General features: G+C 41.4%; 1 protein-coding gene across 1 annotated transcript in view; it reads right to left on the reverse strand.

Annotated features, from left to right (window-relative positions):
- The window catches only part of LOC128738119 (heterogeneous nuclear ribonucleoprotein L), a 456878-nt gene extending 449264 nt beyond the window's left edge, over positions 1 to 7614 (reverse strand). Inside the window, exon 1 of the mRNA XM_053832989.1 lies at positions 6461 to 7614. Within this exon, the coding sequence (XP_053688964.1) occupies positions 6461 to 6571 (111 nt within the window). The 5' untranslated portion in view covers positions 6572 to 7614. The remainder of the gene's footprint in view (positions 1 to 6460) is intronic.
- Between the last annotated feature and the right edge of the window lie 4150 nt (positions 7615 to 11764).

Below are 11764 nucleotides of genomic sequence, written 5' to 3' on the forward strand. Positions count from 1 at the left end.
ATTCGATCTTGGTTTTCATCTGAACATGTACGTTATTGGGAAAATCTTGAAACTTGTCGTCAAACGAAAAGTTTCATTGTTAAGCCTTGTGAGAAGGTTGCGAAATTTCTTTTGCAACACTCAAAGGTAAATTGCAGTATTCTTGTCAGATCACTGACTGGTCACTGCAGGCTAAATTATCATATGGCTACGATTCAGCGAGCTGAATCGTTTCATTGTAATTTATGTGAATCCGACTACGGTACACCATATCACGTAATTTGCAACTGTCCTGCAGTAGCACAATTGCGTCATAGGATCTTTGGATCCTACGGCTTAAATGAATCGGATTTTAGGAAACTAAAATTACGAGACATTTTGATGTTCCTTACCGAAAGCGGTATTGAGCTATAAGCTCTTATTTATCATGAGTATACCCCCCAGGGGGTGTACTTTTGATAAGTTAACTACCAAGGATTGCAGTATCCCTTCGGGGGTACAAAAATCTCTCGGTATATATATGTTTGTGTTTGTCCAAATTCCTCATCCACCCCTTCCTATTCCTCCTGTTTTCCTTCCCGTCCTCATCAGGTAAATGATGACACGGGCAAGATGGGCAAGGCACAAATCTTCCACATGATTGTGAGGAACGTGCTGCTCGAGCCAAAGATGCTGATACCTGATTAGTTTATTTTACAAATTTGTAGCGTAAGGTACATTCCTTATAAATTACCACAATATAGCTGAATCCAGATTATCTTGATATCTTAAAACTACTTTAACTACTACGATTATTAATTTTGCTGATTCTCCCCGTTGAGGTAGGCAACACAATCACGCCGAAATCCAAATATCGTAAGATTGTTTTTTATTTTTTTATAAGTTGGGCTCCGGAATACGGTTATAATTGGCTCCCATTAGAACTCGATTCGATCCGCGGATCCCCCAGCTTGGGTAAAGAGGAACGTTATTCAAACTTAATAAGCGTTGCTTTAGTGACCCTCCCTTAACTAACTTTTCGTTCTTTCCGCTTCACGCCTTGTGTCTCCTAAGAGACCATTAACATCTTTGTTTCATTACCTTTGTTTCTACCGTTCCCTCCGTCCACTGTAAAAAATACCGTTAAAAAATTATAACATGACATCATTATATAGGTCAAGGCAACAAAACACGAGCTTGGTACGGCTATCAACCGCTGGTGCTACGTGCATACTTTATGCCACCGACACAGTCGCGAGCACACAGCCTCGTAGTGCCGTTCTGCACAGCCCGCTCACGAAACCAACAGCTCGTGAGCTGTTAATAGTCCACGAGCGTGAACAGATTTTGCTTTACTTCTGGCATGAAAACATAAGGGAGTTAGAGAGCGATGGTCATACCAGTGTTTTCGTTAGAACGAGAACGCGTTCGTGAGAAAATTAGACCGCACGAGTGCGGGCTCCGCAACAGTGGCCAACGCTATGATCCCATGGATTCTAGCAGTTGTTCCTAGTCGAGATTCGAAAAACCGACGGCTGGTTTGCAAGACCAGTGTCGTACCTCGAGGCCAACTGGCGAACATTTGGTGTGTATGATTTACCTTCCAAAAAAAAACTGTTTTAAGAAGTTCGATTTACATTTCAAAATGAAGCACACAAAAATAGCCCGCCCAGTTAGCTTCGGGGTACGATGCTGACCCACTGACACACTGCTGTATGCAATACGTATTGTACGCAACAAAAGCAACCATAATCATGTCACACTATGTCGGCAACGACAGTGTTTGGTAGTTACCAAGCTAACGTTGGTAACTTTTGTACGCCAGACTTTGGGTCAAAGCAAGCTAGTCTTTTTATTAAGGTTTTTGTTGTTTGTCCCTTTTGTTCAAGTTGCTGATATTTTAGTTGCACATATTTTATTGTATACCTGCATCACCAACAACAAGCGCTTGAGGGAGCGAGTGTGTATCAAAATATATTCTCACAAGTTGTCCTTCTCACTGGTGTGAAGGGACATACATTTGTACTATTATTTTGTTATCGTGATACATTCTGGTTGCTACATATGTTTGATTTATAGGCAGAGAATAACTGGTTTATCGATCTTCGTTTTTGTCGGTTATTTCTGCGTATGAACAATCATATTTTGATTCCCTGATCCGTACAGACGAGAGATTTTACGCAAATCCATAAAAATAGTGATCTAATGATGTCAAATGAAACGATCAAAGCGGCCCAACGTGGACCAGTAAATCGGTCCAAAAGGAGAGATTGATTGCTCATCAGTCATTACTTACATGCTGTGGTGAAGGTTTACAACGGTGTTGACCTTATTCATGGATCACGTCTATTTCTAGCGATTATGGTTGAATGTAGCGTGTTTTACCGTACTTTTCTCGGATTATATAGATGTAATTAAAAACTCACAAAACATTAAAAATCTGGAATCTGCTGGGATAAAACCGATCTTTTTTCGCCATAAGAAAATAATTTTCATATGGATTCCAATTTATTCAGTTAAGGTCGCAACTAGGAAAAAGCGCCCAACATAGCTCTAGCCATCCCAATCACCTACTTAGCGCCTCCACGTGGTCATACCTAAAAATATTCCAATTTGAATAATTGAGTATCTAAGCTAGGAGGTGCGGAGTCATGTAGCTCTCAGTTCCTAACCTTACAGCTGTAGTTTTAGGCAACCATTAAACCACACGACTTTATTATCAAGTGTTATATTATTTCAACTAATATTTTTGATAGACTAATCTATTTTCAGAGAGTGGAATAACTCCCCTCCTCCTGCCCACTTTTCCGCTCTTTCTCCTTCGCTCTAAATTTCATTACTTTCTTTTACTGTCCCTTCGTCAATTGTAAAAGAACTACCGTTTCAAAAAAAAATAATAAAATAACCTTGACCAAATGCAGCCTGGCTTCTGACCTAAATGCCACTAGTTTATCCACGAGAATGCAGAGTATCACTTAACATTTGTTAGAAAAGATACTCTCAACGATTGTAATGTAAATATAGTATAGAGGAAGCGTTTGGTACGGGATGTCAATGCTTTCTTCCTTTTCTTTAATTTCAAGAAGTTGAGTGGAATTAGGGATTATTTCTGGTCCCATTTTATTCCTTGGAATTTTCTCTGCGGTACATACTGCGCAGTTGGTTTGGCCGTTGGTAAGAAAAGTAATTGATTTCAGTAATCGTCATTTTCCAGGATGCTTTCAAGAATTGGCTACGATAGTATGAGATTAGACTTGATTAACATCGCGACACCATAAAATTCGAGATAAAAATATTTTTTTCAACGCGAAAGAAAATTATTTTTCCCACCGAAATATGGAAATATAAACTTTTACATCTGTTTATGTCAAGAAAACTGGGGTAAAATGCCTTTGTTTTAGCAAAAACTACTAAAAATAGATGCAAAAATCACAGAAAACGGGTCATAAACCGTATTAGTGATTTTTTCGGAATGAATTGATAAATTGCCAATATAAAGCCTTAGAAAAAACAGTTCGCTTTCAAACAGTTTCCCGTGTAAACCTTATGGGAGAAGCAAACCACTCTTTCCTTTATCTGTATGTTGCTTCCCATCACACCAAATACAATTTTGTTGCTTGACACATCCGTTCAATCAGAAATCTCGGGTAATTTTTCAAAAGGATCTAAATAACACTGAGAAATTCTCATAATGCTCCTCTCTTCTGATTATTCCAAGACAATTTTCTTAACACTCAGCTAACCAGTGATGCCAGCAGATTTCATTTGCTGTTTTTGTTCGGTATATGCTCAATTGACTACAGCGTCCAAGCGAAACAAATTCGAAAAAGTGGTATATAGCTGTTGAACAAAATTTTTGACGAAAACGTTGATTTTCTTCAAATTGATTGATGAATTGGGTCCACCTCCCAAAATTGCAAAGCTGAGGCGGGTCATTCAGCCTCAGTTCTTGAACAGGCTGCACTGGAACCATGAATATTTCTACATCTTTACAGTAATCTATATGGTTGCAGCCCGTAAATTTAAAGGATTACTAGAACATCTCCGAAGATATTGAATAGTTTTCTTCAATACTCTGTCCGGTCACTTTTGCTTTGAGAAATAGTGAATCATTTTTCAAACCATCTTTCACCTGCTTAACGTCTGAAATATGTTTCTTCGCTAGATTCCTTCAGGTTTGACCAATATAAACCATATCAGATTTATTCAATTTTGTATACCCTACCCTAGCTTTGCCTATTTTATCTAGAGCATTTTTGATGGACCCCAGATTACCCGGACGAACAAAAAAGATTCGCACAAAATCTCTAGGGTTTCCTAGAAATAAATAATGTGAAGGAAGTTTACAGAAGATTCATACAGAATGCCTTGCCTATAGAATAAGAATCCTCGGTATTCGAAAAACAGCGATCCTGGCGTATAAAGGTAGTTTCGATTCGGTTATTTCTCTTTGGATTACTATATTTCTACGCGTAGCTAGTATCCATACCAAACATTGTTAATTTTTTACTTTGTTAAAACTTAATGCGACTAATATTTAACGAAGTTGAGTCCATTGTCATGAGTTTTTCCAACTAATCAATGTCTCCTGACGTAAAGAAGCATGATATTCTTTAAAGTTGCCAGTTATTGAACAATGGGAAGGTATCCACACAAAAGTAATATGAAAACATTTTTCAGTTAAGGTACTCAAACGCTTTCGTATTTTCCCAATATGGGGTGTGATTTAAATCTGTAATTGATTGCAGAGCTTCAATAGCACTGAGAATATCTGTAAAAATGTAATAATAATCTAGAGGCAATTGGTCGATAATCCCTAGAGAATATTGAATTGCAGCTAATTCTGCTACCAGGGTTATCGAGCTTATAAGAAACGGATGAATTAGCGTCCAAGACACCTAAGCCAGTTGATCCATCAGTGTAAAACATATTGTTGTTGATATTTCGAAATTTATTATAAACTATTAGGGGATCTGCTGTCGTAAACTTTCGTACAACTATATCTTAAAAACGAAGTTTTGTTATTCTGTTCTATTAGAAAGTACAGTAACTCAACGCTACGGAAGAATTAGTATTTTTATTGATATTGTTTCCACATTTATGAAACTTTTCAAGTATGTAGGTACATGTTGTTTTATAATGTAAAACAATCGTTCACATATCTCCACTAGCAAACTGGCAAGAGATTTCTATCATATAGTTTATTTTCTATATTTTCCACAAAAATAGCTCACGCAAAAACGGTGACATTTGATTCCCCATGGACGCTCCCTAGGTTTGCTTGTTAAAGTTGCTCCGAAAAAAAAGCAGCTATGCAAAGTCATATCAATTACATATATGCTTTAACTTTGCATTATTCCAGGTATCTACAGGAAGGAACAAAGCTTCATTCACTGGAACACTAAGAACAATGCAATTACATCAAACGAAACCATTATTCAGTCATCCTCAATGTTACCAGACAGTTTTAACTTTCGATAAGCTCTCCTGTGCTCTTAACTGCTTGAGTAGGAAATTTCACTAACATAGCTTGAAATTCTTTGACTAGCCATTTTGCCAATTTCCCTCATTCCATCGACTGGTTTGCAAGCAGCTAGGATTTCGATGGCCAGTTCAGCGTTTGGTTTGGAAGGCGTCGCATAATTGAGACCCATATTTAGAATAGAAGGTCATCTCGTTGCTTGAAGCATTCTAATAAGAATCTGTTGACTACAACCTTATCCAAGAGATGAACCATTAGTTTTTTCCATCTTGCTTTTACGCAGGTGTATTTAATTTCGTTTCCAATTAGCTTGTTCGTTCCGTTTCGCACTTATCAGAAACTTTTACTTTTCGCTACTTGTAAATGCACCAATCGCTTGTAATTATTTTGCTTTAGAATATATTTATTTGTAAAAAACCACAGCGCAAACAAAAACATAACAAAAACATAAAACATGAACTTTTAATACAATATTAAACTATGCAAAGCATAGAAGAAAATAATGCCTTCCGATAGAAAGAAAACATTGGCAACGCTGATAAAGCGTACAACCTGTTCCCGTTCTGCTGCCACCTTTAAATACATAAAAGGCTTACTATACCAACACCAGCAAAACCTCTCCGTTTGAAATGCAATAACGAAAATGTGGAAAACCCTCTTCCACTCGGGGTCGGGGAGGTGTAGACAATTTTCTATAGCAGGCAGGCCAGAGAACAAAGCAAAAGTCGGCGGACTGGCTGTTTCGTCGGTGAATGAAACATTCCACATCCTTGCAGAAGGAAAACGCGAAACATTCGGATTCCTTGCTTCATTACGCTTGAGTAAAATGGAATGTTTCGATATTTGACATTTCAGAATGCCACCGACTTCTTCTCTGCTGTGTTCCTTCTTCACACACTTTTTTCCCATGAATGAAAATTGTTCCACCCACTCGAAACTGGCCCCAATACGCCTGACTGGACAAGACTGCCAACAACCTTCAGTCCGACGGAGAAGTATTGTACAAAACAATGCACTTACCCGACTGTTCAGCGGAACCGTCTCGATCATCTCCTGGCCGGTGCAAAGGCGCTTGTTGTGCGGCCCGTCCTGGCCACCGCCGGCACCGTTTCCGTTGAACGCCATGATCATTGATTCGCTTTGTTTTGTTACCGCTTTGCAACCAGAATACGTTGGATAATCACTGATAGCTTTGACACTATCTGGAGCGGTGACACTACACACGGGAAGCACGACGAGCAAACTACCGACTGAAAAACTACTTTAGGACAAAACCTATATTGCGACGACCGAAGGGAGCTGGAAAATGCAAAACACCTTTCTTAACGCTACGCTAGACGGATGACTTTTGGGCTTTTTCGTCTAGCAACTTATTCACTTGCAACCTGTATTGTTTTCACTTATCTTTATCGCTAATAAGCCTTTAGACACTGCTTCTCACACGCGACTTTCTTCTATGATTTTCTGCTTTACTCTCATGTATTAATTTATTTTGTTTTTTCCTCGATACACTGCTTTTTCAATTATACTTTTCTTTTTGCTTTCGCACGATGAACGATGGCAGGGAAGAAAGATATGAAACAATGGATTTTGCTCTTTGCCGTGTGTTTCACGCACACACTTGACAGTTCGCAATCGTGGCTTGTTCGGAGATTGGAGATTTTATTTTTTTCCGTTCCGCGTCTTGCTCCTCGACATACAAGCCTTGTCAATAACCGAACACGGAAACGTTGAGCATGCGGGGTGTGCGGCAGGCGTTGCTATGACAGCTATGGCCACTCTACCGAAATGACAAATAATGAAACACACGGAGAAATAGACTGCAAACCGTTCGTTCTGACTCCGTCGGAGCTTTTAACAGTCCACTACAAGCACACCGGAACAGGAATAATCGCAAGTTTATTTTCTCCTACTAAAATCCACTTTAATGGCAAAATAAACGACTGTCTCCGTAGCACGAAACCAAGTAGGCTAGCACTAGCTTTTTGCAGATTTTCTGTAGTGAAAAATTTACCGACGATTTCTTCTGCTATTTCTGATAGAAAGATAGCCTTTCCCTGCTACACTTAGCAGGTCAGCACACCGATAGCAGATTTACAGCTAACAGGAATCAACGACTGACGATAAACCTAGCAGTTGATACCTCAAACAACTTTTACTTCTAGCAAAATCTTCGGAAAATCGGATACTGAACTGTCCGCGGCCTCGGTGAAACTGAAAGTAGAGCTTCCTTCTAACCTCGCTCGCGATTGCACACAGTAGCAGCAGCAACAGCAACTCCGGCTAGCAGCGCTATCTTTGATTCTCACGGCGTCTTGCTTCGACCGACCTGGTGCGTACCAGTAGTTATCTCTCTTGCGCTTGTGCTTATCACCGGCCGAACACCGACTAGCCCCGTCGCATTTAACCCTTCGTTTACGCGAGCACGCTACACTGTGCGCAAGTATTATGAGCGAAGTGAGCACACGACCGGACACAGGCATACTTGTGTGCGTTTATGCGGCCCGCCGTCGAGTGAGTTAATCACAGACATGCGTTCACTTCAAGTATAGACAGAGCAAAAGAAAAAGTCAAAACAGCAGAGATGTGTTGGTACTATGGCGCAGTAAATACACGAGTGGGGTTCAAGATTTTCCAACAGGAACGGCACCTGCTGGGAAATTTACTAAGGTTTGCGTTGCGTCATTTTTTGATTAAATCGAAATATAAGTTTTGCTCCTTTGCTCGCAATCAGTAGCATATTTACATGCAACTTCCTGTTAGTGGTTGAATAAATCAACTCTGGAACAACATAATTATTACCTATACGTCTTACATTTATGGTAAACTGGGTAAACTCTGATGTAAACTCAACTTCACTTCACTTAAGTATGACTATCAAAAGCTTTAATTGCACAAAGATAACAAATTATGATAAAAAGTTCTACATTTTTTATGGTTAGTCCAATTGGGCTACATGACAGCTCGATAAAAATCGCGAGTTGAACACCTAAACGTACATTAAAAAATGTTTTTGATGGCTTGGTTCCACTGTGCAGCGTTTTAAAGTTTTCTTTCGTATGTCTTGGGCTTCCTCAAAATGCATTATTAGTTGATGTTGACCAGAATGCCCGTACACTGTAAGTTTTCAGGATAATGGCGGTGTTAATGCAACGATCATATTGACTCCTCCAGTCGTGACTTGTGCTGTACCAAGAACTTGTCTCCATTGTACTCTGTCCTGAGCTACTGTATTCCTGGTACCCGTTCTTGAAGAGAACAGATTTTACTGTACTGTTGTCCGGCATCCTTGAAGTATGGCCGTCCCACCGTAGACTCATGACTTTTGCCAGATGTACGATGGGAACGCAGCTTGCGGTTCTCCACTGCAACACCTTTCATCCAAATACGAAAAGTGTACGCGTATATTGCCCGTTTCTTTGGAAACAAAACGCGCTACTCACTTTTTCATAGCTTGAATTCGTCGCAGAAAGAATTTGCTTGGCTGTGTGTAAGTTAAGTATATATTATGCTTGTCTAGCACGTAAGCTATTGATTTACTTGATAAAATAAACGATATTTGCCCCTGCGACTATTCTGGCGACGGTTATAATTCATCGCGTACGAAAGGGTGGAAAATTGATATCTTCTGTAAAAGCAATGTCACAGCCTGGAATCCGATTTATGATGCATTGATTTGTAGCCCAATCCTCCTAATTTTAATTCTGGCCTAGATTACCTCTGCCGTCCCAAACTTTCTAGTGATGATGTCGAGATCTGCGAAGGCTAAAAGTTGGCTGCCTTTGCTGAAGATCGTTCCTATGGTTTCAAACACGATGTTATCACCGCTATTCTATATTTCGAACGGATTGGTATTTCGAACGAAATTTCCTCCAGCAAAATCAAATGGGCAAAACATCTCGTTCGAAACATGTCGAACGAAATAAAGATTCGTTCGAAATACAGGGTGTATATACAGGACAGTCCATCCATCCGCAATCATCGGCGCGATTCGAAAGCGTGTAACACATGTTTCGCTCCTGGGCAGTTTTTATCAGCCACCTCGCTTTGTCCGCATAGTCGTTATCTCCCATAGCTGTTCACGATGGACTATATCGTATGCAGCCCTGAAATCCACAAAAATATGATGCGTGGGCACGTTGTACTCCCGACATTTCGAAAGGATTTGTCGCGAGTGTGATGATTTGATCCGTAAGGCTCGTGCTAGCCTCCGTAAAGCCCGCCTGATATTGCCCCACGAAATCTCTTGCTATTGGGGATAGACGACGTATAAGATTTGGGAAAGCACCTTGAAAAGGCGTTAATCAACGTAATACCAGTAATACCGCGGTAATTACAGCAATCAAGCCGATCGCCTATCCTGTAGATGGAACAAACTACACCTTCCATCCACTCCACCGGCAATTCCTTCTACTCCCAAATCCTCGAACTTATCCAATGAAATGCAGTTTGCTAGTGGTTCATGTAGAGTCCGGCAGTGTCAGTCACTTTCGGCCGAACGGTTCAGAGCACAAAACAAGAACATCCATTAAAGTCTTACTTATGTGTCCATGTCCGCCGGTCCGGCAGAACAAAGGGATGAAATCAGAGATCTCCACTGCTGACGGTTACCCGCCATGGTGGCTTTTACCTGTCGCCAGGACAGGTTCTTGTCTACAGCCCGGATGTCGTTGACTAGGCTGCGTCGCTATGAGCCTCTGGGTCTGCCTCTTCTACGCTGTCCTTGTGGATTCCAGTCGAGTGCTTCTCTGCAAACCTCGTTCGTTCCTTTCCTCAAGGTGTGTCGGATCCACTTCCATCTACGTTCACGAATTTCTGTGGCTATCGGCCGTTGATGACACCGACGATGGAGTTCCTGACTGGAGATACAGTTAACAGGCCACCAGGCACGAATGATGTAACGCAAGCACCGGTTAATGAAAACCTGCAGTTTTCGCGTTGTCTACGCTGAGACGTATCACGTTTCGCAGGCATACAGCAGTATGGATTTAACGTTTGAATTGAAGATTCGGGTTTTCGTATGTAGTGACCTGGTTTGAGCACCAAATGCTTCGCAGATCTGCAAAGGCACCCCTAGCCTTCCTGATCCGTGTGGGTTATCAGTCTTGGTACCACCATCGGGCGTTGTCTGGCTACCAAGCTTTTGAAAGGCGTCTATCTGCTCAACTTGTGGTCCCGCTACTGTGAAGTTGGAATTCTCAGTGTTCACTACCATAGACTTAGTTTTCGCTACATTGACTGTGAGACCTGCTGCCTAGGAGCTCTCGAAGAGGTCATCTAACATGCTCTGCATATCGTTTCGGCGTTGTGGGAGCAAGACATTGTCGACGGCTAGTTCGATTTCATTATGCTGCTCCATCGTTAGAGGATTCCAAGGCAATCCTCGATTTGGTCTGCTGTCAATTGCTCCAATATTAGTCTATCTATAACAATGAGAAACAGAAGCGGTGATAAAATGCAGCCAGGGTCGGACAAGACGCCGTCGCCCACGACCTTGCACGAGAACGCCTCGTACTGAGTCTCGATGAGATGGACTAGTTTATCTGGAACTCCTTTACGCCTAAGTGGTTGAGTCGGTCGAACGCCTTTTCGAAGTCAATGAACACCAGCAGGAGAGAGCCCTGGAATTCGTTGATCTGCTTCAATATAATGCGGAGCGTTGTGATGTGATCCACACATGATAGGCCAGCGCCGGATCCAGCTTGCTGTCGCCGGAGAGTAGCGTCGATCTTCTCCTGGATCCGGTTGAGGATTACCTTACAGAGTACTTTGAGAACAATGCAGAGCAACGTGATGCCACGCCAGTTACCGCATTCAGTTAGGTCTCCTTTCTTAGGGACTTTGACCAATATGCCCTGCATCCAGTCCACCGGAAAAGTTGCGGTTTCCTATATATTGCTGAAAAGCTGATGCGTCATCTGGGCTGACAAAGATGGGTCAGCTTTGAGCATTTCGGCTGAAATACAGTCTATCTCTGGCGCTCTATTGGATTTCATAATCTTGATGGCTGCTACAATTTCATCCAGCGATGGCGCCTCCGACTTGATGCTATTAATTCGACGAACTGTAGGCGTCATACGTTGCTGGTTTTGTTGGTCTCTGACATTTGAAACTCGGAAGAGTTGTTCAAAATGTTCAGTCCATCGCTTAAGCTGTTCTATACGGTCAGTCAGTAGCTGACCAGCTCTGTCCTTTATCGGCATCTGTGTATTCATCATGACACCACTAAGGCGGCGCGAAATATCGTACAACAAACGCCATCGGCTAGTGTAGTAGCCCCAAGGCGTCCTATACTAACCTACTGGGGGCTAACTCGCGAACTGA

This window comes from Sabethes cyaneus, chromosome 2, assembly GCF_943734655.1.
Source record: "Sabethes cyaneus chromosome 2, idSabCyanKW18_F2, whole genome shotgun sequence".
NCBI lineage: Eukaryota > Metazoa > Arthropoda > Insecta > Diptera > Culicidae > Sabethes > Sabethes cyaneus.